This window comes from Bos grunniens, chromosome 18 (genome assembly GCF_055505025.1).
Source record: "Bos grunniens cultivar Pamir isolate PY7600 chromosome 18, Bosgru_T2T1.0, whole genome shotgun sequence".
Classification (NCBI taxonomy): Eukaryota; Metazoa; Chordata; class Mammalia; order Artiodactyla; family Bovidae; genus Bos; species Bos grunniens.
The window spans coordinates 55,177,632-55,205,623 of record NC_141182.1 but is presented as its reverse complement, the minus strand read 5'-3'; the positions used below and the strand labels follow the sequence as shown (position 1 = coordinate 55,205,623).

General features: G+C 55.2%; 1 protein-coding gene across 8 annotated transcripts; it reads left to right on the top strand.

Moving 5' to 3' along the window:
- Nucleotides 1–6: 6 nt before the first annotated feature.
- LIG1 (DNA ligase 1) lies at nt 7–27,299 on the top strand. Of its 8 annotated transcripts, none has more exons than XM_086349696.1 (28): nt 7–113; nt 3,499–3,566; nt 4,638–4,727; nt 5,928–6,066; nt 7,429–7,555; nt 8,803–8,898; nt 10,334–10,438; nt 10,870–10,983; nt 11,200–11,275; nt 13,871–13,951; nt 14,271–14,327; nt 15,116–15,288; nt 15,929–16,095; nt 16,488–16,564; nt 17,233–17,324; nt 17,517–17,616; nt 18,140–18,225; nt 18,766–18,881; nt 19,889–19,984; nt 22,147–22,257; nt 22,775–22,846; nt 23,237–23,381; nt 23,540–23,622; nt 24,330–24,482; nt 24,591–24,644; nt 25,213–25,356; nt 26,808–26,900; nt 27,060–27,299. In XM_086349696.1, the coding sequence occupies exons 2-28, from the start codon at nt 3,550–3,552 to the stop codon at nt 27,141–27,143; spliced, it is 2,748 nt and encodes a 915-aa protein (XP_086205822.1). In that variant the 5' UTR covers nt 7–113; nt 3,499–3,549; the 3' UTR covers nt 27,144–27,299. The 8 variants fall into 8 exon arrangements, with proteins under 8 accessions (XP_086205822.1, XP_086205819.1, XP_086205820.1 ...); XM_086349693.1 differs by having other exon boundaries at nt 10,867–10,983; XM_086349694.1 differs by lacking the exon at nt 7–113 and adding an exon at nt 550–730 and having other exon boundaries at nt 10,867–10,983.
- The last annotated feature ends 693 nt before the right edge of the window (nt 27,300–27,992 follow it).

Genomic DNA, 27,992 nt, shown 5'->3' with positions numbered 1-27,992 from the left:
GGCCCCGCCCCCGCCCGCCGAAGTCTGCGCGCGAAGTCGGTGGCGCGAAATTGGGACTGCGGGGTCGCTCCAGGAGAGACTCTCAGGACAGCGGCGCGCGGGCCTGGCGCGAGGCAAGTGGCACCAGCCTTGCGGGGCTTCAGGGATGTTCAACAGAGCGCATGTCGGCAACTCGGGGCTCCAGCTTTCGCCGAATAGGTCGGCTGCAAAGGAGAGGACATGGGGGCAGGCTGATACGGCCAGGAGCGCGCCGCGGAGGGGAGTGCGCGGGCTACGGGCCGCTGGAGGGGGCGGGACGGCGTCCGTCAGAGGTTCAGGATCAGGTAGAAGGTAGACGAAGACCGAAAACTGCACTGGACAGGATCTGAAGAGAGGCCTGGAGGGACGGGACTACCTGAAAGGGGCGTGGTTATATAGGGATGAGGGGGCGGGGAACGGCTCTAGGTGGGCGGGGTCATCCGGAAGTTGGAAGGGCCGGAGAGGCAGGCCCACCTGGAAGGGGGTGGGTCTAGGGGGACGTTTAATAGTGGGCGGGGCCGGGGAAAGGTTGAAGGAAAAGGGTCTACTAAGGGGAGAGCCCAGGGAGATGGAGGTGGGGCGGGGCAAGTCAGTGGTAAGATCTAGGCCTAAAGCAAAGGCCTTTTGAAAGGTCGAGAACCTTCTGAACAGGGAGCGGTCTGGCCTTGTGTATGCCTGATGAGGGGGCGGAGTCAAGGGAAGAGACGTGAAGGTGTGGGGTCCAGGGGAGGAGAGCTGAAAGGTCTGGGCTTATTGTGGGCTTCTCAGGTGGCGCTAGTGGTAAAGAACCTGCCTGCCAATACAGGGGACTTGAAAGACACAACTTGGATCCCTGGGTCTGGAAGATTGATGCCCTGTTGGAGAGCATAGCAACCCACTCCAGTATTCTTGCCAGGAAAATCCCTACGGTCCATAGGGTCGCAAAAACTCTGAAACGATTTAGCACACAAAGCACTGCGCTTATTATTGCCCAGGATGGTGGAGGGAGGGCTAGAAGAGCTTGGGGAGGGAAGAGACAAGGATCTTGAGCTGGTCTGATTGGGTCTGAGATGTTGGTTAAATATCCAGATAGAGATATCAGCATAGAAAACTAGCTATATGAGTCCTTGAATTTTTTTTTTCTTTAATATTTATGGACACCAAGGTGAGGGTGTGTGTGGTATGAAGAAAGAATTAAAAAAAAAAAAATTTCAATGGAGCAAGGAGTCAGATGATTCTAATCCTGCTGATGGGCCAAGATGAGGAACAGGAGGTGATTTCCGGAATTAGCAACCCAGAGTTCTTCTATCACCTTGATGAGAAGGGCCAGCTGAGGGATGTGGAGAAACTTGAAGGTTCAAGCAGGGATGGGAGGAGAGAGAGATGGGAGATGATGCCATGGGACAGTTCTTTGTATGCTGCTGCTAAGTCACTTCAGTCGTGTCCGACTCTGTGCGACCCCATAGATGGCAGCCCACTAGGCTCCGCCGTCCCTGGGATTCTCCAGGCAAGAACAGTGGAGTGGGTTGCCATTTCCTTCTCCAATGCGTGAAAGTGAAAAGTGAAAGTGAAGTCGCTCAGTCGTGTCCCACCCTCAGCGACCCCATGGACTGCAGCCTTCCAGGCTCCTCTGTTCATGGGATTTTCCAGACAAGAGTACTGGGGTCGGGTGCCATTGCCTTCTCCAGTTCTTTGTATGACGTCTCTGAAAAGGGGAGGAGAGATGGAGCGATAGCTGCTGGAACATGTAGGCTCAAGAGAAGGGATTTTGTTTGATTTTTAAGATGGGACAAATTACAGCTGATTTGTAAATCGATAGGCATGGTCTAGTAGAGAAAAGTTGATCTAGAGGAAAGAAAGGAGGGGCTTACTGGAGCATAGGGTTTGAGGAGGTCAGAGGGCATGAGATCTGGTGCGCAGGTCAAGGGTCTGATCTCAGATGAGAGTACAGCTGGGTGGTCGAAGTACCTACAGCTGGGATTCGGAGTGGTGCGCAGGTGCAGCAGGAGGTAGATAAGGCGGTGGGAAATTGCCTTTCTCGCATTTGCTTGCGTTTTCTCGGCGGCGGAGGGTGGAGTCGGTTTGCCTGAGAGAGCTGGAGAATTGAACAGTCTGGGGAAATGGAGAGGCTTGGACCGCAACCCGAAGGACTCCTGGTGACCAGTCCCGCTCTACTCTGCGGTTGCAGGAACAGGGTGGGTGGAAAGTTGGCTTCAATCAACAGCTTTGGGGTTTTGCCCGGTGAGAGAGAGGGCAGGAGGCAGGGCCCAGAGAGGGATGAAAAGTGTACTGGAGTCTGCCAGAGTTAAGGAAGGAAGGGAGGACATGATGGGGAAGGACATTGAAAAGAGGGAGCACTGACTGGTTTGGAGACTTAGGGAAGGACTGGGTAACATTTGCAGAGAAGGCAATGGCACCCCACTCCAGTACTCTTCCCTGGAAAATCTCCTGGACGGAGGAGCCTGGTAGGCTGCAGTCCATGGGGTCGCTAGGAGTCGGACACGACTGAGCGACTTCACTTTCACTTTTCACTTTCACTCATTGGAGAAGGAAATGGCAACTCACTCCAGTGTTCTTGCCTGGAGAATCCAAGGGACAGGGTAGCTTGGTGGGCTGCCATCTATGGGGTCGCACAGAGTCGGACACGACTGAAGCGACTTAGCAGCAGCAGGGGAACATTTGAAGTTGGAATAGAAATAATATTATAGGAAGGGAAGAAGAGTTTTATTTGAGCCAAATTGAGGATTCTAGCCCAGGAGAAAGCCTTTCAGTTCTGAGGAACTGCTCCAGTGAAGCATGGTTTTCAGCAGATTTATATCTTGTTAGAACAAAGAGTGGGCCTCCCTGGTGGCTTCATGTTAAAGAAACTACCCGCAGTGCAGGAGACGCTGGTTGATCCCTGAGCTAGGAAGATCCCCTGGAGAAGGAAATGGCAACCCACTCCAGTATTCTTGCCTGGGAAATCCCATGGACAGAGGAACCTGGCGGGCTGCAGTCCATGGGGTTGCAAAAGAGTCAGACACATCTTAGTGACCAAACAACAGAGCAAAGAATGTATATCAAATGCGACCAGGGACACATTTTTTCAAGGTTTCAAAAAGAAGAAAAAGATTAGCATGTACACACAGTCATTATGGCCTGGGCACCTGGGAAAGGAACCTTGTCTTTGAAGAGCTCCTAGTCTGGGCTCGTAGGAAGGAAGGCTTTTAGCCGTGTCTTCAGAGTAGACTTTTTTTATTTCTGGTAAATGCATTCTGTTCTTTAGTTGGTTAAAGCAGCTGCATATTATGTTTGACAGCCCATATGTCAGGTCTGTCAGCCTGAAGTTCAAGCCAAATGATGTAGATTTCAGGGTGATTTCCCCAAACCTCAATTTGTGAGTTTCCCCTCTCTTATCAGAGGTGTATGTGTTCCGATCTCCACATAATCAGTGTGTTTTGTGTTTTGATCTCTGCACAAAAATGAGTATCCTCATCAAGTATTTTTGGATGTTCTTTTCAGAAACTGGTGACCAGCGGAGAGGAGGAGTGGGGAGAGAATTCTGATACCATCATGCAGCGAAGTATCATGTAAGGACCCCCGCCCCACCCACCAGCAGCTTGTGTTCTCCAAATTCTCTGCTCCTCTGTCTACCTCTGCCCTTATCTTAGAAGAACTCGGGTTAGTCTTTACATAGGAATTTCCAGGAGTTGAGCAGTATGGAGAGTGGGGAGGGGCACTGGAAAACCAGGTGGTGTAGTAACTGAGAATTTTAGTGGCTGCAAGGTTCAGAGACCCTAGCCCCGTGGTTCTCAATCTGGGGCAGTTGCCAACTTCCCCCGACCCCCTCCAGCAGGGAACATCAGACATTCTTGGTTGTCACCACTTGGAGGGAGAGGGGGCTTCCCTTAGCATCTGGTGGGTAAAGGTGGGGCAGGCTGTTAACATCCTACAGTGCCCCAGATAGCCCCCCACAACAAAGTGTGATCCAGCCTAAAGGGCCGGTAATGCCTGGGTGGAAGGGAGAGCCCATTACTTGACCTTTTCTAGAGCAGATAACGCTTCCAAACATTTCATATTAGCTATTGGTTTCCCTGGTGGCTCAAACAGTAAAGAATCTGCCTGCAATGCAAGAGACCCAGACCCTGGGTTGGGAAGATCCCCTGGAGGAGGGCATGACAACCCACTCCAGTATTCTTGCCTGGAGAATCCCATGGACAAAGGAGCCTGGTGGGCCGCAGTCCATGGGGTTGCAAAGAGCCAGACACAACTAAGCAGTGAACACATTGCTTAATGTCTGCCTGCTCCTGGAGCGTCAGCCCCTTGAGGGCAGGGATTTGATGTGTCGGGGCCGCTCCTGTGCCCCTGGGTTCCCAGGACAGGGCCTGCCACACAGTAAGTGTGCAGTTAATACTTGCAGGAGGGAAACTGGGATGCGTCCTGGCTCTCACGTGAGAGGTGAGCTGAGGCAGAAAAGCACATAGTGCTGCCTCCTCTGTCCAAGCCTCAGTTTCCTCATCCATCCAAGGGGATTGTTCAAAGTCTTTTGCTGTGTGCCAGAAATGGGGACGGGCATCGGAAGCTGAGGGATGTGGCATGTGTTAGAGGGGTTACTGATACTGTTATCATTCACTTCTTTTCCCCCTCTTCTGCTCCTCCAGGTCATTTTTCCAGCCCAAGAAAGAGGGCAAAGCGAAGAAGCCGGAGAAGGAGACATCCAAGAGCATCAGAGAAACGGAGTCCCCTCCGAAGTACGTTCTGGGGCTGGGAGGTGGTGAATCTGTTCATCAGTCAGGACTCTGTTGGCTGCAAGTGTTAACAAACTCGGCTCAGAATGTCGCAGGCCTCCATGGGGAAATTTTTGATCCTGGTAAACTGAAAGGCTAAAGGTAGTGTCAGCTTCTGGTATAGCTGGATCCAGGACCTCAGAGTTGTCTTCAGGACTCTGGCCCAGTGTCTTGACTTCATTCTGGAGCAGACTTCCTCCACAAGGCAGGGACCCTGCCACTGGCTGCATCTGAGGAGAACAGTGTTCTCTCCCCACCATCCTTGTCATAAGTTCTTGGGAAGACCTTGTCCCCGGACCATTCAAGGTAGATTTAGCTCACCTTCCCAGTTTGGGACCCTGGGATCCTGTGCCTAGTTTCCTTATGGGTAACAGGGTATCATGATCTGTATCAGGCTTTCAGTGTGGACTTGATGTGTCAACACCCTAACAACTTACAGAACAGGGCCTGATTCATAAAAGATGCTCAGTCAGTGATAAAGATCAGGTCATGATTTATCAACACTTCTGACTTGAGAGCCACCCCTTTTGTTTTATGTTGCTGGGAAGTGTAGTCCCTCCCTAGGGGATCAGGGTCTTACATGACTGACTGAAAGAAAGTCTCCAAAGAAATGTTGAAGGCCATTGTCTATCCTTCGTAGGGACTTCGTTTGTTCCTCCAGCGTCGCCCACCACCAGGTGGGCACACAGGAGCCCTCCAGAGAAGTGGGACGAGGGGGATGGGTGTTTCAGAGTATATGTTGAAGGCTTCCCTGGCGGCTCAGTAGTAAAGAATCTGCCTGCCAATGCAGGAGACATGGGTTCGATCCCTGGTTCAGAGAGATCCCACATGCTGCAGAGCAACTGAGCCCCTGTGCCATAATTACTGAGCCTGAGCACTGTAAAGGCTGGAAGCCATAACTACTGAGTTTGAGTACCCTAGGTCCCATGCTCTGTGACAAGAGAAGCCACTGCAATGAGAAGCCCATGCACCACAAGTAGAGAAAAGTAACAAAGACCCAACATAGCTTAAAAAATATATACATGCCAAGGAGGCTTCTGGAAGATGTTTGTTGCATGCTTGAAAGGCAAGGAAGGGAATGAAACATAATGAAATTGCTGGAGAGTCTGGGGGCAGCGTCCGCACTCTGCCTGCTGGAAAAACCTCCATTTTTTCACTTTCCAGGGTGGCGCTGAAGGAGCGGAATCGAGTGGTGTCTGAGGGTGACTCTCCAGTGAAGAGGCCAGGGAGGAAGGCGACCCGGGTCCTGGGCAGCGAGGGCGAGGAGGAGGAAGAGGAAGCCCCCACCACCCCCAGAAGCCAGGTGGGGCCCCAGTAGCCTGCCCCCGTTTACCAGAAGCGTCATTCCCATTGGCCTTGGAGCTGAGTGCAGCAGCTACTCAGGAGAATTCTGGAGCTGATGCCCCAGGGGGCAGAGGAGTTCAGTGGTTGGGCCTGGTTTCTGTGCGCCTCACTCCGCCTCCGCCCTGGGGCCTGGGCGTGGTTCCTTGCCCTCGTGATGTCTTGGCAGGCAGCCTCAGGTGGCTCGGGCAGCTCCGGGTAGCCTCCCCTGTCAGGGGTGGCCGTGAAGGTGCCGTAAGTTGATTTACACAGTGATGGGAGAGAATGCCTGCTGTAGGAAAGGCTCAGAACCCGTGGAATCGAAGGCTTTCCATCTTCCCCAAGTGCAGCGGCTCACTTGCTCCCCTCATTTAAGTCATTTCTTGCCTGTTGGCTGCTCTGAAGATCACATCCGAAGTGCAGCACTTCTCAGTCTGTCAATGGTGAAGCGACATCCTGTCTCCCCCACTGCGCACCCCTCTTCCATCTCCAACCCTTCCCCCACCCCCACCCCCGCCCTAGGGTTGCCAGCTCAGGACAAAGACAGTCCTGATGGAGCCTCCAAGGCCCCCCGTGAGCCGCCTCTTGTCATCTCTGTCTTTTCCTCGGCTCGCTCTGCCCCAGGGTGCTTCTGTATTGTTGCTCACCATCCCTAGATGAAGTTGTCCAAGCGAATGCCCACATTCAGCCAGTGGGAAGAGCAGGGCACTCCCCTTGCATTTAGGTGAATGTCATTTGAACCAGTTGCCCTTACATTGCATCGTGTAGACCTGAGGCTTCTGACCTAGCTGCAAGGGAGTCTGGGAAGTGTAGTCCTTAGGCTCCTGACTACACCTAGCTGCAAGGGCATCTGGGAAGTTTTTGGTTGGGCCATATTATGTGCTGTGCTGTGCTTAGTCGCTCAGTCGTGTCTGGCTCTTTGCGACCCTATGGACAGTAGCTCACCAGGCTCCTCTGTCCGTGGGGATTCTCCAGACAAGAATACTGGAGTGGGTTGCCATGCCCTCCTCCAGGGGATCTTCCCAACCCAGGGAAGGTCTCCTGTATCGCAGGCAAATTCTTTACCATCTGAGCCACCACTTTTTGGTTGGGCCATATTATGCTTAGCTAAAAATCAAAGATCTTGTCACTTTAGGGAAAAAAAAAAAAAAGAATTGTTACTGTGGTCCATAATAGGGCCAGTCTGGGACCATGAAACTACACAGGAGAGTGGGGTGATGGCCCAGGGAAGAGGCCAGAGCTGGGGCTGAGTTGCTGTGTTCTCTCAAGTGTTTGGAAACTGAAGCAGCTGGGTGCTCCCTCCTTCTCCCCCAACTCAGGAGTTGCTCTTTCTCTTCCTTTCCAGAAGCCTGCTTCAGACTCTCCACAGGCCTCGCCTCCCAGTCCTGTCACACTGCCTGAGAGCAGCCCTTCCCGCTCCAAACCCTCCCCAGCAGTTGCATCCCCATCAGGGATCCCGAAGCGTCGCACGGGTAAGGACCCCTGGGCCACGCTGTTTCAGCTACCTGTCTTTGTCCATGTGTGGATCTCTCCACCGTTGAGCCACCCTCCTGCCAGCGCTGGTCTTAGCATTGTGGTTAAGAGCACGGCTCCACCAGCCCCTGGCTGTGTGACCTCGGGCAAATGGTTTCCTTCTCTGGGCTTTCTCACTGGTAGATTGTATGAAATCTAAACACATCAAGTATTTCTGATGAAAATTCAGTGCCCAGTTGAGATGTGCTTGTAAGTGCATCAGATTTTGAAGACCTAGCATAGGAAAGGCGATGGCACCCCACTCCAGTAGTCTTGCCTGGAAAATCCCATGGACGGAGGAGCCTGCTGGCTGCAGTCCATGGGGTCGCTAAGAGTCGGACACGACTGAGTGACTTCACTTTCACTCTTCACTTTCATGCATTGGAGAAGAAAATGGCAAGCCACTCCAGTGTTCTTGCCTGGAGAATCCCAGGGACAGGGGAGCCTGGTGGGCTGCTGTCTATGGGGTCGCACAGAGTTGGACACGACTGAAGCGACTTAGCAGCAGCAGCAGCAGCATAGGAAAAAGAATGATACTGATTTTAAATATTCAAAACATGTTGGAATCATCATATTTTGGTTATGTTGGGTCAAGTAAACAAGATTATCCAAACTTAGATTCACCTGGTTCTTTTTGCTTTCCTCAGTGTAGCCACTAGAAAGTTTCAGAAGACACACGTGGCTCACTGTACATTTCCACTGACGGTGCTGCTATAAGGAATGACATGCAGGCACAGGGGTGGCTGCGGATTGAGGCAGGGCCCAGAGGAGCGGCTGTCTGGCCTGAGTCTTGGATCAGGGTCCTGGTCGGGGTCGGCCCTGTTGAGAAAGGGGGACAGGGAAGTGTTGCTGCCAAGCAGAGCGCGTGTGAAGGCCTCGGGGTGGGAACAGCGCAGCAGGTGCGGGAACCCCACACCCCTCGGAGTCTCTGAGGATAAGGTGTGATGTGGGGGGCAGCGAGGGCTTGAGGATAGCGTGTGGCGAGAGGTGAAGCAGAGAGGGGGGCGGGTGCTGGCTCCCAAGATGAAGGGACCTGCCTGCCGCGGCCACACAGCCAGGAAGCAGAAGCCTGAAGGATGGGCCCCGCACCCGGGCAGTGGCAGGGCCCCAGAGCCGTCCCAGGGGCCATCACCACGGGGGTCTGAGCCCACTGTGGTGGGTCCGGTGGGCCAGCAAGGAGGCCACCCTGAGCCCTTTGTCTTTCCAGCCCGGAAGCAGCTTCCCAAACGGACATTTCAAGATGTCCTGAAAGAGCAGGGCGAGGACAAGGACCCAGAAACTAAGAAGAAGAAGGAGGAAGAAGGTGAGACCCTGGTCGGGAGGGAGGAAGCGGGGGAGAGGCTCACTCTGTGTTTGTGTGTGGGGGGTCTGGAAAGGTGGGGGCCTGCCTAGGAGGACAGGGTGTGGGGACCCCACTTGATTTGACACTTTGACCAGGAATCCGCACGTTTCCATCAGAATCCCACCCCGCCGCCCAGGGAATTTTGTCATGAACACATTCTGGAGTACCTTAGTTTGGCCATCTTAATTCAAATACAGTTTATTCTCTCTTTTTATTTCTCGTATGGAAGATATTTTCCTCTAAATGATTTGTTTTTATTGTAAGTTTTGCCAAAAAGCAAAGAAGTAGAAACTTCAGGACCCGTAGTGTCTTAGTAACTAACTGCGCATTGCCCAAGGCCTTTGCTCTTCAGCTTGTCGAGTTATGTCCAAACAACTATTTATGTTCTAGCAGCTTGGGCATTTGAGAAAGTAATATACATAGCATTGAAAGGAAAAAAAATTAATTCTTAAATAATCACAGTTAGTTTCTAATAGGATGTCTCCTGGGCACCACACAATTGCTCGGACCTTGGAGTCCAGTTGAAAACTGCTGCCCTTGTTTTCTGTTCATGCTGATTTTCATGTAATACTTGGTTTTCATCACACCACCCATGAGTACCCAGCTTTGCAGAAAGCTGACGTCATGAATTACCAAGTATGTGATCTAATAATAATAATGACAAGCAAAATGCTGTGAGCTAGTAGGTCACACAGCGTCCAGCCTGTGAAAATGTAAAATATCTTACCTGGGAAATACAGCTACAAACATCTGATCCACAGATCATTTGGGGCCTTTACATGATTATAATAATCAGGCTTTGTCACCGTCATTTGTTTCAATAAGAGGTCTTTATTGGGTTTGTCCTTCCCAGGGAAGGTCTGAATTTGGTGGAGATCTGATTTCTGGTTGGCAATTTTTAGTAACAAATTTTACTGTAAATCATGAAGTTTTAGCCCTTATCTGTGTCCAGGGGTTTTGGGGGCCAGGGCAGGGGATGACTTCTCCCTACTAAGGCAGATTATTCCCAAGTCAATTGATGCAGTTATTATTATTACCCTGGAGGTGGGTTTTTTTTTAAATTTTTCAGTCAGCTTAAAAAAACTTTAACAAGTTATCATTGGCATTTTGAAACCTTTCCAGTTCTATTTCATTGTGAGTAATTCAAAAATAATGGTTTATAAGAAAAGTCTAGCCCTCCCCGCTTTTCAGCTACACAAGCAAGTGTTGGGGTTGGTGTCCCTCAAGGTCCCCGCGTGGCCCAGGGCTGACCCACCCTCACCCTCCCGTCACTTCACACGTGTGCGGTCAGAGCAGCAAAGATGAAACGGGGCGGAGTGTCTTGGGAATGCAAATGCCCTTGGGGAGGGGTTCCCAGTGCCACTTCTTGCCATCTGCCTTTTTATGTCATCGGAAGCGGAGACACCAACAGAAAGCCTCCCAGAGCCTGAAGGGGGCGACAAGGAGGAAGTGGAAGGCGGGGACCAGCCCATGACGCCCCCTGAGCCCCGGAAGACCTCCAGTGAGTGTCTGACCCTCTTTCTCCCTGGGGCCCCTCTCTCTGGTTTGGCGGGGGGGGGGGGGTCCCATGTCTTTGGAGGACAGTTAATGTAAATAAGGCTTAGATAAGACTTCAATAAGATTCTCCAATGTCTTGTCTAAAAGCAAATTCTAGGGGAAACTTTAGGTTTTGTTACTACTGTTATTTTTATTGTTATTTTTCCTCCACACATGTGAGGAAAAAAGAGCCAGTCATCCTCCAACGAGTTATCTTTCAGAAATCATAGGCACTGGGGACTTCCCTGGGGGTCCAGTGGCTGGGACTCTGTGTTCCCAGTGCAGGGGGCCCGGGTCCCATCCTTGGTCAGGGAACTAGGTCACACATGCCTCGTGGCCAAGAAATACATTTGTTTAAAGTTTGCATCACCATCTGAGCTCTCTCACTTTCAGCAGAGTCCCCGACAGAAAGCGTATCAGAGCCTGGGGTGACGGTGAAGCAGGAACCACAGGAGGATGGCCAGGCTCAACCGCCCCCCAAAACTCCAAAGACCCTCAGCAGTTTCTTCTGTGAGTGTCTCCTCTTCACCTTGCGGGGCTGCGCAGGGAAGAGGCAGGTGGGTCTTTCTCCAAGGAGCTCAGCCTTCCCATGGGTGAGAAGGCCTAACTTGCCCCTCCTGCCGTGTTCCTGCCCCAAGCACGGAGCGATGCCACCTGGAGAGTACTTGGGAGGTGGGGGCTGTGAGAAGGAGAAAGGGTCCACTGTTTCCCTGCTTCATTCCCCAGCCCCCCGGAAGCCAGCTGTCAAAAAAGAAGCGAAAGAAGAAGGACCTGGTGCTCTGAGAAAGGACGAGACCAAGGGGTGAGTCAGGATCCATCAAGAGAATAGCAGACGAAACAAAGTAAGCCAGTGAGTCCCAGGCCTCACTGATCTGATTGGAGGTGGGCCTCCAAAAAGGAGACCAGTAATCACCAAACAGCCTTTCAGCGTTAGAATTTTGTGATTCAGGTTTAATTAGTCTAATAAAAAATTTGGGATTCTTAATGACAAGTTTGTACCCCAGTCGCAACCTTATTAGTGAGATTAAATGGCCCCATTTCAGCACGTGACTGCGCTGTAGGAAAGGTCAGCTCCTTTTCTTGCGCCTCCTCTGTGTCAAGTCACGTCCTAAAGGTTTCTTTTGTGCCTTTTTACTTCCTCTCTGCAGTGGGCCTGTGCAGTAGGCAGCTGGTGTTTAGCCATTTCCCAGGCATTGAAACCAGTAGCCCAGCAGCTAGGCCATCTTCCCTGGGACACGCAGGGAGGGTGGGGGTAAAGCCAGGCCTGGAGGCCGAGTTGCCCTGGCTTCTACGCTGGGCCTCTTCTCTGCACCCCTGCCCTGCGCCCTGGGCTCGTGCCCATGCTTATATTACTTGTAAGTTTCTCTCGCCAACTTGGTGTCTGACATGAAGTTCTGTGTCCTGATTTTTACTTCTTGGGATACTGTGATCGTTTTTTTTTACACTCTTCCCAACCTGATCACTGATGGCCGCCTCCAGGAGACAGACAAACTGTCAGTACCTCCAATTTCCTCACCTTTAATATGAGGACTTGTTAATGGTAGAAAGCACACCCTTTTATCCACTGTAAATGGTGTGCTCGGCACCAGACGCTGTGCCCTCCATATCCTGATGCATTGAAGCCTCACAGCAACCCTGTGCATCGACTCTGTTGGGACTCCCATTTCACAGGTGGGAAAAGTGAGGCATGGAGGCAGGACAGTGCTCTGGAGTGCTTGGAAATCCCAGCTCCACCTTTGTCAGCTGGTGTGACCTTGGCCAAGCGACTTAGCCTTTCTGGGCCAGTTTCCTCCTGAGGTTTGCAGACTAGTGTCTGGCCATGCCCACACTCAGCAAGTAGTAGCTGCTATTATTATTATTAATTTTGATTGCCTTGATTAGACCACAGATGAGGAGTGTGGCAGAGTTGGGATTTGAGCCAGGCAGCGTGGCTGCAGAATTTCTTACCCCTCAGCTCTGCCGTTTCTCCTTATAGTAGGAAGTACCAGGCAGCGATCCCTTATCAAATACTGAGACCATACAACTCACTGCTCGTGCTCTGTCCGGCTCAGCCATCCTCATCCCTGTCTGTGCACAGGATCAGCTGAAGAGCTGTAAACAGTCAGCAGTCTCCTCCCTCACCCCACGTTTGGCAGAGACATAGGTCTGAGGCTGGGGAGTCAGTGTTGTAAAAATGCTCCCCACAAAGCGCACCAAGGAGTGGGAACTCTTCCCCTAATTTCTCCCTTAACCTCAGGGCGTGTCAGGGCACGGACTCCAGGTAGCTCCATCATATGGTTGGTTCAGAGGGAAATTGCTTCCTCACCAGGACACAGCTGGTCACTGATGGAGCAGCGATTTTAACCCAAAGGAGTGTGACTGCAGAATCTGGATTGTGGTGGCTCTAACGGGATGGGTGTGAGGCATTTCCCGAGGAACGTATGATGTAGAGGGTTAGAACACAGTCCGAGAACTGCACCGCTTACTAGCTGTGTGGCCTCGGGTGAGCTACGTAACCACTCTGCCCAGTTTCCTTATGTGACTCGGGAGGCAGGTGAGTCCCTGCCTGCAGGACTGATTTGCTAGCAGATGGAGTGCCCTTCGCACGGTGCCTGGCTCCTTGGGGCACCCAGGGACTGCACCTTCCTCCTGCTGTTCCAGCCAGAGTGAGGGCAGGTCTGACCCACAGGGGTCCTTGCCTCTCGGAGTGGACTCTGAACAACATGGCTTCCCAGGTGGCTCAGTGGTAAAGAATTCATCTGCCAGTACAGGAGAGGTGGGTTCAATCCCTGGGTCGGGAAGATCCCCTGGAGGAGGAAACGGCAACCCACTCCAGTATTCATGCCTGGGAAACCCCATGGACAGAGGAGCCTGGCGGGCTACAGTCCATGAGATCGCAGAGTCAGGCACAACTGAGCGACTAAACTGAACGATATTCAGATCACACTGCTCCACTTCAGCCACACTGACCCCTTTTCTGTTCCTCCAACGTGCCAGGCGTGTCTCTGCCTCAGGGCCTTTGCACCTGCAGCTCCCCTCTGGGATGCTCTTATCCCTGGCCCCCACTCTGCTGACCCTCATACATTCTGACCGGATGTCTTCTCTGGCCTTCCCCAACTGTCCTCTGAAGCAGCATCTGCCTTTCTGATTTCTTCCTCTACCTGGTTTTTGTCTTAAAAATGTTTTAATACTGAAAATGATTTATTCTCTTCTGCTTTTTGGTCTCGTTTGTTTTTCACCCCCGACTCTCACACCGGAACATGTGTTCCAGGTGAGCAAACTCACTTTCATTCATTTCCATGCCCTTGTGCCTGGAATAGTACCTGGCACTTAGGACATGCTCAGTAGATGCCAGCTGGCGGAATGGCTTCTCCTCGACCCAGGCATCTACCCTGCAGCCTCTCCTTTCCCTCCACAGACACGTGGACCCAGCGAGCTATAATCCTGCCAAGAACAACTACCACCCCATCGAAGATGCCTGCTGGAAGGCGGGCCAGAGGTGAGGCGTGGCCCTCCCCAGAACCCGTCCTCTGCTCCCTGGCATTGCGGGAGGCCTTGTCTCCGGAGGCTTCAATGAGAGATTTGCCAGTCCTCCCCCAGCCCCCACAACCCTCAGTGTTTTGGGGAAACCATTGGGCGCTCTGAAGGGGATGGAGAGAGAGAACCCCAGGCAGGGGTCAGGCAGGATTGCCTGCGAGCACCTGGGGATCAGCAGATCTTTCACTGGGAAGTGTGTGGGGACAGGGAGCTGGCGGGGAGGCAGCGTGGGTGTACACGCTGGGTGTACAGTGTGGGTGTTTGTCCTTTTCCTCCCCCAGGGTTCCTTATCTGGCTGTGGCCCGGGCGTTCGAGAAGATCGAGGAGGTCTCTGCTCGGTAATTAACCAGGCTGCCTGCCCGGGGCCAATGGGGGCTCTCCCCGTTCTGTCCCACTGGCGCTGGCTGTGCCTCCAGCTGTTTAATCCTCTTAACCCCCTCCTGGCTCAGCTGCACCCTCACGCATGAGATCACAGACAACAGGCCTGGCCACAAGAGCGGCCACAGGCCTCTGAAGGCCCACACCATCGTTTGTGCCTGGTTTGTTGGTCAGAGCAGGACAGGAGGGTGACCGTGATCCCCGGCGTGGGAAGAGAGGCTCCACTGCCTGGTGGCAGGAACTGGATACTAAGCTCAAGTAACCAAGAGTACCTGCAGCCTGGCTGATGCTCCCGATCCTCAGTGTTAGAGAAAGCCCACGTCTTGTTTGTAGTGAGAACCCTGTCTCAGCCGGATACTCACTAGCTCTTTGACCTTGGCATGTTACATAGTCTTTTGTGCCTCAGTTTCTTCACCTGTAAAATGAAATAGTATCTAGCTCAGGGCAGCTGTGAGAATTCAGGGAGTCAGAGAACGTTTTGAAGGCTTAATACCAACGCCTGGCACCCGGAAAGCAGTCCGTACACATCAGCTGTTTCCCTATAGCTGATCATGCCCTTTGTCATCATCAGATGGAGTTCCTGTCCCACCAGCAGCCTGTGGTGGTCCCTGTGGCTCGGGTCACACACCGGGCACTGGTCGTGAGCCCTCTCCTCGTCTCTTTTCCTGCGTTTCTTTTATCACCATGCTCTCCTACCCCATCTTGACCCCGAAATGTCAGGTGGTCTCACCCCCATCCCCTCCTCCAGGCTCCGGATGGTGGAGACGCTGAGCAACCTGCTGCGCTCCGTGGTGGCCCTGTCACCTGCTGACCTCCTGCCCGTCCTCTACCTGAGCCTCAACCGCCTGGGGCCGCCCCAGCAGGGCCTGGAGCTCGGCATCGGAGAGGGCATCCTCCTCAAGGCAGTGGCCCAGGCCACGGGTGAGGCAGGGGTGGTGGTGGACGCCCCCAGGCCGGGTGGATGGGGGGCTTCCAGGGAGGACGTGGGGAGGCTGGGAGATGATGGGGAGGGACTGGAAAGGTGCAAGGTGGGGAGGGCGGCCACTGACAGGCTGAGAGCGGGGGGGAATCAGGACGAGGTCTGCACTCAGATCAGGTGGGAGAGGGGGATGCCGCAGGTGCAGAGCAAGGCTGATGGTCGGGGCTCGTGGAGGTTGCAGAGGTCCTTAGGGGCTTTGGCCAGCAGAGCCACGAGCGGAGCTGGGGACAGAGTGGGGTTGTGCCCAGGAGAGGTTGGCTGAGTGGGCGGGACCTGCCCACCTGCCCAGGGCCTGGGGTGCTCTGTGTTTACTCTGAAGGTGTTGGGGAGCCGTGGAAAGGTCCCAGGCAGGCAAGGGGCAGGGTCAGTTCTGGACCCACATGGAGGACGGACAGGAAACCAGGAGGCCAGGGAGGAAGTCGGGGCCGAAATCCAGGGCTTTAAATCCCACCTCCATACTGATGATGCCGCCCCAGACGACCCCTCTGGTGTAGACGGGCTCATCATCCTGGCTTCTGGAGAGGGGAGCCTGGTGGCCACACCCCTCCTGGCGCTCAGCCGCTGCTCCCTCTACCCTACAAGGTCGGCAGCTGGAGTCCGTCCGGGCCGAGGTGGCCGAGAAGGGTGATGTGGGGCTGGTGGCCGAGAGCAGCCGCAGCACCCAGAGGCTCGTGCTGCCCCCGCCTGCGCTCACTGCCGCCGGCGTCTTCGCCAAGTTCCGGGACATCGCACAGCTGGCAGGCAGCGCTGTGAGTGGGCGGGCGGCTGGCTCTCCCCAGACCTTCTCCTCTTGGGGACCTGGAAGGCTCTGGCTCGACTGCTCAGGGCGGTGTCACCTGGGTCCTGCTTTTGGGATCAGAGCTTCTCTTCTCCTGCTGCTCTCAAGACTGCGGGACTCTCCTCCTGAGACCCTAGCCCTGATGTAGTGCGGGCCGTGGGGCTCCGTGAACACCTGCTGAGCAGAGCCGGGGTGGGAGGCCGGAAGGACAAGCTTCTCACTGTTCTCTGCGCTCCAGGCCGTGGAACCGGGGAGCAGGGGTGGGAGGCGGGCAGGTCTCCAAGGGTGGCAGCTCCCCAGGCAGCGAGGATGGCCCCCCTCCCTTCACCCCTGGCGCTGACCGCCCTGCCCCCTTCTCTCCAGTCCACAACCAAGAAGATTGACGTCATCAAAGGCCTCTTTGTGGCCTGCCGTCACTCAGAGGCACGTTTCATTGCCAGGTGAGGGTGTGGGCCTGTGACGGGGGGAGGAGGGCCAACAGGCACATCACTGCTGGTGCCCTGACCGCCCTCGGATGGGAGCATCGTGAGCGGGGCACGGAGCTCCTCTTCTCAGCAGTGCTGCCTGGAGAAGCCTGGGCTCGTGGGTGAAGCATGCCGCAGTGGATTAGTGATGTCTGCCCTGGCCTGTGCCTCGCGCTTCCTCCCATGAGCTCCTCCCTGCAGCTCTGGGAGGCTGTGAGCCTCACTCCCGTTTAGAGAAGGGGAGATGGAGACAGCCTCCTGCCCGAGGTCACTGGCTCAAGCAGGGCCCTTACGGGCACAGGTTCTTGGCCATCACACCCTGGCACCCCTGGGCAGGCTGTTCCAGGTCTGGCCGTGCCCCGGCCCCACCCCCACCATCACTGCTTTGTCAGAGGGCAGCTGAGGAGAGAGACGGACACCTTGCCAGGCCCCTAGTTCTGCCTGTAGGCGCTGCCCACGGTTGTGATGGTTTGTGGCTGGCCTCAGTTTCCTCCTCTGTCAAGTGGGGCTGTGTGATCGCAGGTCCCTTCCGGCTCTGGAGGCTGCTCTGGTTTAGAGGAGAGGGTCGTGGTAGGGAGACTGGAGGAGGGAGGAGCAAGGGGCTGAACAGGTGCACCCATCCCCGTTACCCTCTGTCCCCCCAGAGCCCTGAGTGGACGGCTGCGCCTCGGGTTGGCTGAGCAGTCGGTGCTGGCGGCCCTCGCCCAGGCCGTGAGCCTCACGCCCCCCAGTCAAGGTGAGCCCCGGTGGCCAGCCCCACGCTGTCACTCAAGTTAACCCGGCCACCCTTCCCCCAACCCCCACCCCCACCTGGTTCCCTCTGCCTCCTCTCCCTGAGGAATCTCGCACCAGCACCCACTGTGGACCCGGGGCTAGCTGAGGGGGGTCGGGCCCATTCCAAAGCCCCTTTCTCTGGGGTTCATCCTAGAATGCCCCCCCGCCGTGGTGGACGCCGGGAAGGGCAAGACGGCAGAAGCCAGAAAGACGTGGCTGGAGGAGCAAGGCATGATCCTGAAGCAGACTTTCTGGTGAGACCTGGGTGACAGAGCCCTGGGTGGGGATCCAGACAAGACAGGCGCTGGGCACGGGGAGGTGACAAAGATCAGGGAGGCGTCTGACAGCGAGGGGTCAGGGACACAGGGACGGGAGAGGCGGTGATCCTGACAGCCAAGGAGAGGGGCAGGCAGAGGCTTCTGAGTTCCAGGCAGGACTGTGCGTGTGGAAAGGCCATGAGAAACCCAGACGGGGCCTGGTGATGGGCACACTGTGAGGGTCGTGACGGTCATGGAGAGAACTCTGCCCCTGCTTGGAGACCTGTAGACTGTTGCTTTCAGGCTGGCCCCAGACCATTGTTAAGCCGGAATATTGGGAGGGGGAGGCCGGCCTGGAAGAAACATGAAGGACGACGACAGTTGGGGTGACGAGGGGAGTCGAGGGAGGCAGAAGCCGACCCTGGGAAGGGGTGACAGGCAGGCAGTGGGGATCTTGCAGCCAGCGAGCAGGGTTCTAGAAGAACACCCCCGCCCGCCTTGTTCTTGCTCCCTGCCCCAGTGAGGTACCTGACCTGGAGCAGATCGTCCCCGTGCTTCTGGAACACGGCCTGGAGCGGCTCCCGGAGCACTGCAGACTGAGCCCAGGTACTCGCCTCCATGAAATACCCCCTGCCCGCCTCCATCCATCCACAGCCTCGCCCCGGGCTGGCTGCCACCAGGCTCCCCTCCCTCCATCCCTGGGGTGGCCAGCACAGGGCCCCCTGCTCAGAGAGCACCCTCCTCTCCCCTGAGCCGCGCCTCATCCCCATGGAGTTCGCGCTTCCGTGTTAGAGCTGCTGTCCCCGAGATACCCCAGAGGCGGTGTGGCAGGCAGGCAGCATCTCATCCTTCTGCCATGGAAGGGCCTAGAGGGAGGCGGGCGGCAGGGGAGGGGCCGCGCTGCACCCTGGGGCTCGCCCCGAGTTCCTTCTCTTATCACGTTGTCATTCCAGGGCTGTCGCTTTTATTTCTAGACCGCTCGCATTTCTGTTTTAGTTTTCGAGAAGGGGGCGGCCAGGCTCTGTGATGACAAGACCCAGGTGTTGCACGCGTCGCTTCTGAGTGCAATTAGCAGTCTCTACCCTGCCTCCATGAATTCACCACCCAGTAAATTCTATCTGAATTCACTCTGTCCTCCCCTCCCAGGGGTTCCCCTGAAACCAATGTTGGCCCACCCTACCCGGGGTGTCAGTGAGGTCCTGAAGCGCTTTGAGGAGGCAGCTTTCACCTGCGAGTACAAATACGACGGGCAGAGGGCACAGGTAAGGGGGTGGACGCGCCGTTGAGTGGGGGCATGGGGTGCCTCAGACCCGAGCTCGGGGCCGGCCGGCCACGCATGGCTACTCGTCTGGTCTCGCACGGCCCTCGGGGCTTTAGTTCCCACCTCCAGTGGTGCAGTCATAGCCACCTGACTGGCTCCTCTGAAAACAGATCTTACTAGGTAACATCGTCAAGTCCTGACCCAGGGCAGTGGGAGCTCAGAAAGCGTGGGCTGCACTTGTGCTGTCCTGCTGGTGGGCGTGTTGATGTAGCCGGTGCCCTGCATCCCCCTCAGTGCGGTTACCTGGACGTGTGTCCTGGCTTCCAGGGCCGGAGACGGCCTTGGTCTGGGCTGTGAAGATTCTTGTGGCTCTTCTGTCCTGGGGGGAGTGGGGGCCACTCCCTGCTCTCACCTGAGGACAGGTAAGCGAGCTCCGTGGGCGCCTCCCTGTGGTGCCTTGAGGCAGCTACACGCAGTAGATTGGATAGGCTCAGCATAGATGGACCTTTGAAATACAGTGCTGAGCAGAAAATAACTATGACTTAAGATAGCAATCGTGATTTAAAAATATATATTTTTAAAGTCATGTTATACACACATACACTACTATTTCTTAGGGTAATGTGCATATTAGGTGGCATATATATGGTTCTGCTCAAGGACTGTGACCCAGACGTATTAAAATGAATACGTTTAAATCATAAAAACCAGAATGTTACTTACAGCACCACAACATCCAGACAAATTGGCGCGTGCAGACACAGAGCAAAGCACCTGTGCTAGCTGGGGGAGGAGGGGCTGGACTGGAGATGAAGACGAGGCGGCAGGGGCTCCACAGACGGGCCTGAGAGCGCCCTCTGAACCCAGGAAGGATTCGCTGAGGTCTCTGCACCAGTTCCTCCTGCAGAGCTTCTGGAACCTCCTGCCCATGGAAGTGGGGTCGAGAAAGTCCGGGCTCCCGGGAGTGGGCCCGGCTCTGAGTCCCTTTCCCCTCCCCCACGATGGCAGATCCATGTTCTGGAAGGCGGGGAGGTGAAGATCTTCAGCAGGAATCAGGAGGACAATACTGGAAGGTACCCCGACATTATCAGCCGCATCCCTAAGGTGAGTGCCTGCTGCCAGCTCCACCTCGGGGGCCTGGGAGGGGTGCTGGTAGGGGAGCGGGGAACGGAGGGCCAGCCAGGCCGGCCCGGTGTAGCGGGAGAGAGTGCAATTAGATTGAAGTGTGTTGGGTTATAGATAATAGAACGCCTGCAGATTTTTTTTTTCCCCTTTTAAATCTGAAGGCGGGTGGCCGTGGGCTGGCTCAGCTGAGGACCAAGGTCTTCCCAAACCCAGCTGGGTCTGCTGTCCTCGGCTCGTTGCCTTTTCATCCCAGTGCCTGGCCCCTTGGTCTCCAGGGAGCCACCACACTTCCAGACAGAAAGACGGGTAGGAGAGGGATTCCAGCTGCTGTCCCCCCGCCATGAGGAAGGTTAGCGCTTTTCCGGGCACCTCCCATCATGGGGTCCCCTGTGCAGCACGGGGTCACAGGCACTCTGGTGCAGCGGAGGCCAGGAAAGGCAGACTCGCACTCTGACGGGGAGAGGGCGTGGGATGAAGGTGGAGGAGAAGCCTGCACGCTGGCCCCACAGCCTGTAAATAGGGCTGGATCTCTAGGGCTCTGGAGCCAGGCTGTCTGTGCTCCCAGGGGCCGTGTGGACCTACTTTAGGAGCTCTCGGTCAAAGAGGACTTTGTTGTTGTTCAGTTCCTAAGTCGTGTCTGACTCTTTGTGACCCCATAGACTGTAGCCTGCCAGGCCCTTCCGTCCGTGGGATTTCCCAGACAAAAAGACTGGAGTGGGTTGCCATTTCCTTCTCCAGGAGATCTGAGTCAGGGCTCAAACCCAAGTCCAGGCGGATTCTTTGCCACTGAGCCACCAGGGAAGCCCACAGAGAGGACTAGTCTTCTGTAATTAATGAGGACATTTGCTCTTTCCTAGAGCAGCGAGGACAGAGAAACAGTGCAACGCAGGCATTAATTGAGCTCCTGTGATGTGCCGAGTGCTGTTTATTTTTAAAACCAACTTAAGGCATAGTTTCCATAAAAGGTTCTGACTTGAGAGTTTGCAGAGTTTTGACAAGGTCACCCAGACACATAATCAACATATAAAACATTTTTGTGCGTTTATCACTCCAGAGTGTTTGCTCATGCCCCGTGCCAGGCAGGCCCCTCTCCCCACCGCCACCTGCCACCTCCTGCAGCAACAACCACTGATCTGCTTTTCTCATTGGTATAAGTTCATCTTGCCTGTGCTAGAGCTTCATGTAGGCAGTCACAGTCCAGGGTCAGTGGGATCTGGCTTCTTTCCCCCGTTCATTCAGGTGTTCACTGGGTGTCTGCTCTGTGCCGAGCCCTGTGCTGGAGGCTGCGACTTTAACCCAGACGGCAGAGCAGGCAGGTCTTCATCAGAGCCCTGCTGTTACCTCTGAGTGTACTCAGATCGGGCTCTGAAGAAAAGGTCCAGGATCCTGTAAGCCTTTAACAGAATAAGACTTAGCCCTGGTGTCAGGAAGACAGGGCCGTCACCAAGCACAGCCCAGGATACAGTGTGGATGGCCCTGGGAGCCATGCAGATTCTCAAGTCCAGAGCATGTGCAAAGGCCCTGTGGTTGGAAAGGCACAGTCCGTTCAAGAACCAGAAAGGCTTGTGTGTGGGGGTGCAGAGAGTGAGTCTGAGGGGCTAGGTGAGGTGAAGGGGTGCGGGGGCTGGCCAAGGAAAGGTTCCAGGGGTTTGGGGAGCCGTGTGTTTTCAGCAGGGATGAGCACCGAGAAGATGTGGGGTTTACTGAGAGCAGCCTGGCTGCTGTGAGGAGAGTGTATTGGGCAGAGTCAGTGTGGGAGCAGGGAGACTGGTAGGATGCTGTGGCTGAGGCTGGACTGGGCTCTGTGAGGTGGTGGCAAGTGGATGCCTTAGAGATTTCACAGAGAGAATGGGCAAGTTCATGGCTGAATTGAATGTGAAGTGAGCAAAAGAGGAAGATGACAAAGGCTCCTGGGTTTCCAGCTTGTGGGACCACATAGTAAGTCCTCAGAAAACTTAGTTTTTTCCCCTCTCAGTGGGGACCAGAAGGCATCTGTATTCACGCGTGTCTCTAAGGCTGGCATCAGTTTGTCATTGGATCTTCTCCATGTAGAAGGGGAATAAACTGGTTTCTCTCCATCTGTCTTTTGGCCTCATCCACCACCTCTCATGAGCTTTGCATTTCCCCCTTTCACCTTTCAGATTAAACTCCCATCGGTCACATCCTTCATCCTAGACACAGAAGCTGTAGCTTGGGACCGGGAAAAGAAGCAGATCCAGCCATTCCAAGTCCTCACCACCCGCAAACGCAAGGTAGCCTCTGCCCCACTCCAGCACCTGCCATCATCTTCCACCCAATCCTGCCCTGTCCCAGAGAGACAGAGTTGTCAATTGGAATGTAGTTCTCTCAGCCTTTTACAATATGGCTGCCACAGCTCCGGCCATCACATTCTTATCCCAGCATGCCAAATAGGAAGGAGGGAAGGGGTCTTTTCTTATTATGAAAGATCTGTTCCAGGAGCCCCCTCATCCTGCACCCCAGAAAACTTCTTCACTCTCATTGGCCAAAATTGTCATGTCACCCTCACTAGTTGCGAGGGAGGCTGGGCAAGCGAATACTTAGCAGAGAGAATTGAGATGATTGCTCTCATAATCCAGTGCCAGCGGCCGGCATCATTGCTGTGCTTATAGGCGTGCAACTTTGTGGCTGGGGAGAAGGGGAGAGTGGCAGGTGACTGGGTGTCTGCCTCCGGTGTGATGGGAGGGGCCCCACCCAGCCCCATCTCACCTTCCCCACCCCCACTCCGGGTCTCCATCCCTCCCGACCCAGGAGGTGGACGCGGCGGAGATCCAGGTGCAGGTGTGTCTGTATGCCTTTGATCTCATCTACCTCAACGGAGAGGTGAGTTCCGGCATTGTGTTTTGGGTGTTCGGGGGATGAAGGGGGTGTGTAGACCTGGGAACCAGCGGGCTGAGCTGGGAGGCCACACTTGGGCAGCGGCTCTCAAAGTGTGGCCCCTGAGGCCTCCCTTTGCAACTCCCCATCTGTATGCCTGTCCTGCAACCAAAACAACCTGCTGTGGCCTGAGGGCAGGAACAGACGTGAGAATCCAGCCTCTATTAAGCCAGACACTAGAGAGTTGCCTCAAATGTAAACTGACGCCCCTCTTCACACTCACCTCCATCAGCCATAGGGTGACCTGTGACCCGCCCGCTTCCTGTTTTGCCCGACCACGTTGGGCTTTTCCTCTTTATTTCCATGGTGACGTCTGTCTCCCATCCCGCCCTGTAGTCCCTGGTACGTGAGCCCCTCTCCCGACGCCGGCAGCTGCTCCGGGAGAACTTTGTGGAGACGGAGGGCGAGTTCGTCTTTGCCACCTCCCTGGACACCAAGGACACGGAGCAGATCGCCGAGTTCTTGGAGCAGTCGGTGAAAGGTGAGGGCGTCCCACACGGTCTGTGCCCCCCGACACTCCCTCCCCGCCCCGTGATCTGCACCCACCCCGGCCCCACCCTACGACTGGACCAGAGTCCCACCCACGGCTTTTGCGAGGCTGTGCGCCGGGGCTTCACGTCGCTCTCCTGTGTTCCCTAGACTCCTGCGAGGGGCTGATGGTGAAGACCCTGGACGTGGACGCCACCTACGAGATCGCCAAGAGGTCACACAACTGGCTCAAGGTGCCGCCCACCCTCTCACCCCGTCTGCTCTCTGAGCTCAGGGACCAGAAGCCTGTCCCTGCTGGGTGGTCCACACCCCATCGCCGCCTCATGCCATTCGAGCTCTGGGGCCCTTTGCTCCTTCCCTCCCGCCTCCCATAGCAGCCGCCTCGGCCCTGTTGCCCGCGCTGCTCCCTGTGAACAAATTCACCAAGGCTGGTGGAGAACCGCCTGTCTGTGTGCCCCAGGTGGCAGGATGAGGGAGCCTGGGGAGCACTCTGTTCTTGCCTTCCACCAGGAGGTCAGCCAGGACGCAGATGGGGAGTAACGAGCAGGGTAAAGTCAGAGGCAGGGCCACAGCAAGCGCAGAGACCCTGGGGTAGGAACAAGCTCCTGCCTGGCACACAGTTGGCACTTAATTTAGTTTCTGAAATGAGTGGATAGATGTTCTCCCTGTGATGGAGTGGAATGTCCCTCCATACTAAAGGAAGGGGGATCTGAGGTGACCCCCCAAAGTCTGCCCACCTGACCCGTCCCCTCCATCCCGCCTTCTCCATCAGAGTGGCCCCTTTCTCATCAGCCCTTTTCAGCCGAGAAACCTGTCCCTCGTCCGCTCTCCTCCCAGCGTCTGTCCTGGGTCTTCTCACCCAGCCCCCACCCTCCCCACACCAGCAGTGGGGTTCACACCTGAGCTCCCCACCCTCATCTCCGGCCTTCCCTCCCCCCAGCTGAAGAAGGACTACCTCGAGGGTGTGGGCGACACCCTGGACCTCGTAGTGATTGGTGCCTACCTGGGCAAGGGGAAACGGGCCGGCCGGTACGGGGGCTTCCTGCTGGCCTCGTACGACGAGGAGAGCGAGGAGTTCCAGGCCATCTGCAAGGTGCCGGGTGGACCCCGGAGGCGGGGGGCGGGGAGGGGCAGACCGGCTCATCCTGGGCCCGTGGGAGCTGGGGGGAAGCAGAGCCACTGACCCCTGTCCTCCTCGCAGCTCGGAACTGGCTTCAGTGACGAGGAGCTGGAAGAGCACCACCAGAGGCTCCAGGTGAGCCCTCCCTGCCCGCTCGGGGCTCTTGCCCTGTGGGAGGCTTGGTGGCGGGGAGCCCAGCACGTCCAAGTTCAAGTCCCAGCCCCGCCGGCTACCGGCCAGAGATGCTGTCAGGGAGCCCTGTTTGCCACGCTCAGGGCCAGGCTCAGGGCAGGGCGTGTTGCTGGCTCCCCGAGTTCGCCCTCAGGATGCCAGGGGAGCCCCAGTCGCCGGGGTGTCTGCTGGCCTGGTGCCGGGCGTCTGGGGTGCGCTGCGGTTTCCTGCGTGTTCGTGTCTTTGGTCTGTGTGTCCCTGTCTGGGTTCTGTCTCTCTTGGTCTCTGACTCCTGTCTCTGGGTTTCTGCTCCTCTCTTTCTGCCTTTAATTTCTTGTCTCGGCTCCCAGGGTCTCCATTTCTTCCTTCTCCCATTTCTTTCATCATCCTTGCCCCTGCCAGTGTTCTACTTTGAGGGGTGTCTGTGTCTCCCCTTCCCCATCTTCCTCCCTCTTTCCTCGCTGCCCTCCCTCCCCCAGCCCTCGGCCTTGACTTCGATCCAAGACCCTCTCCCCTTCTCGCACGGCTGCAGGCCTTAGTGCTGCCCACCCCGCGCTCCTACGTCCGGGCTGACGGTGCGGTGGCCCCCGACCACTGGCTGGACCCCAGCGACGTGTGGGAGGTGAAGTGCGCGGACCTCTCCCTGTCCCCCATCTACCCTGCGGCCCGAGGCCTGGTGAGTAACGGGGGGACCCTGAGGAGATCCTCCGAAAGAATCCCAGCTCAGTGGCTGGAGAGCAGCGGGGAGGGAATTCTGGGGCCCATGTCTGTGCTTCCGGGGTGATGCTTCGGAAGACCGAAGCTGGCGTTTTATTTGGGTTTCAGACAGTGAAATCAAAGTCTCCTTTAAAAAAATAGGAAAAATTCCCCAGGAGTAGAAAACGATGAAATTGATTTCTTTGTCAAATTTTAAATTTTTATGTCTTTAATTTTATATTCTTATTGAAGTATAGTTGACTTAGAAAGTTATGTCAGTTTCAGGTGTGCAGCAAAGTGCTTCAGTTAATTTTGTTTAGTCACTAATCGTACCCGACTCTGCAGCCCATGGACTGCGGTGTGCCAGGCTCCTCTGCCCATGGGATGGGACCTGTGTCTCCTGCACTGCAGGCGGATTCTTCACCTGAGCCATCAGGGAACCCCACATTTCTATCTTTTTTTTTTAAATCACTTTCTTAAATATCAGTCTCACACTCAGGTCTTAAGTAATTTTTGAGAGCAGTTCCTTTCAGTAAAAACTTAGGATACTTCCTGCTGACCATTTACGAGAAAAAGAAACTACTGTGTTTCTTTATCAACTGTAGTTCATTTTCCAAGTTTTAATGTTCCTTGCTTAATTTCTCTTACTAGTGGTTCTGTTCTCCACACCTGCCAAAGGATCCGTGTCCCAGGGGACCCCCACCCCCTGCCACCCACTGGCACTAGGGCAGCTCTTAGCATCCTCCTTCCAAAGAACAGGAAATATAACTTTTTTAAATTGAAGTGTAGTTATCTGAAGAACAGGAAACCTTAAAAACATACTCCCTTTGGGATTTCTTCTGAGCCTTCAAAATCTGGCATGCGCATTTCTGCTTAGCAGCAGACTTCCACGTAAAGGCAAAGCTCATACTTTTTACCTCGTCTCCTTCTTGAAATTTCTCACGCCTGCTCCACCTAGGGCAGTCAGGGTTCCCTGGCAACAAGCAGTGGGAGCAGCATTTATCACGCACTTAGGTGAAGCAGGCACGGCACTTGTTCACACTCATCCTCACAAAAACACTGACCTTCCCATTTCACAGATGGGAAAATAGAGGCCCAAGGTGCATAATGGGCCCAGGTTCACTTGGCTTCTGAGTCGGGAGCTGGGCTTTGAACCCCAAAGTCTGGTTTTAGAGTCTACCTCTGGCTCTGTGCCCTCTTGCCTTTCAGCCCCAATAACACTAGCAACAGAAGCCCCGGCAGCCCCCTGTTCTTATGCCACTGAGTACAGACCCAAACACTTGCATACCTGATGTGATTTTTACAATGACCCATCACTTAGTCCCATTGTATGGATCAAGAGACTGAGGCCCGAGGCACCGGAGCAGGGAGGAGACCTTGGGTGGGGAATGCTGCCTGCTCTCCTTACCACTTCCCCTGTGCCTCCCCCAGGTGGACAGCGAGAAGGGGATCTCCCTCCGCTTCCCTCGGTTTATTCGCGTCCGTGAGGATAAGAAGCCGGAGCAGGCCACTACCAGTGCCCAGGTGAGGCCCATGGTGGAGAGGTGGGTGGTTGGCCCAGGGGTGGGCTCACCTTGCCAGGCCAGCCTCCTGGAGAGCGTGGGCTCTGGCCCGATTTGGCTGGGAAGAAGGTGGGGCTGCCCGGGGCTTCTGACTCGCCCACCACCCACCCTCTCACCTCAGGTGGCCGGTCTGTACAAGAAGCAGAGTCAGATTCAGAACCAGCAGGGTGCGGAGCCGGACTCCGAGCAGGAAGAGTTCTACTAGAGTTCCTGCTCGCCCTGGAGGCTGGGGCGCCGGGGGCGGGGGTGTGGCTACTAGTGCTCCCCACGGCTGGTGTTGCCCTGTGTGTGTGTGAGGGGATGGTTTCAGCGGGGGTCTGGGGTTCGGTCATTTTTTTCAATAAATAATTATTGAACACCTGTTCTGTGTCCTTGCTGGGCTCTGGCGGTATGGCCTTAACAGGTCATATTTTGGTAGTGTAGCAGTGTGGCTCCCCTGCTGGCTTAACAGTAAAGAATCCACCTGCCAGTGCTGGAGAACTTAGGTTTGATCCCTGAATCGGGAAGGTCCCCTGGAGAAGAAAATGGCAACCCACTCCAGTAGTCTTGCCTGGAGAATCCCCTGGACAGAGGTGCCTGGCGGGCTACAGTCCACAGGGTTGCAAACTGTCGGACACGATGCAGCAACTGAGCCCACATGTGCGTGCAACTGTGGGTGTGATGGCTGGAGCTGGGGCTGCCACCTTGTGATCATGAGGAACAAGCCAGGAGCGTCACAGAGAAAGTCGCCCTGACAACCCTTAACCAGTGAACCGAGGGTGGCAGCTGCCTAACTGGACTTCTTGTCATGGGGGTGGGGTGGGGATGGAAGAAAAAAAATAACTAAATTCCATTGTGATCACACCACTGTACAAATGGGGTTTGTTTCTCGTAGTTAAGAGTTCTACCTTAAAGCATTGGCAAATTAATGTGCCTCTATATTTATCGTGTTAAAGTAAAATACTAAGTGTTAAATATTGTACATCTGGGGATCCCAGTGACCATCTCTGCGTGGAGTCCTGAGGTTCCCTTAGGCACGGAACAGGGTCTTTCTGAGGAAACTGGGACCAAGGAC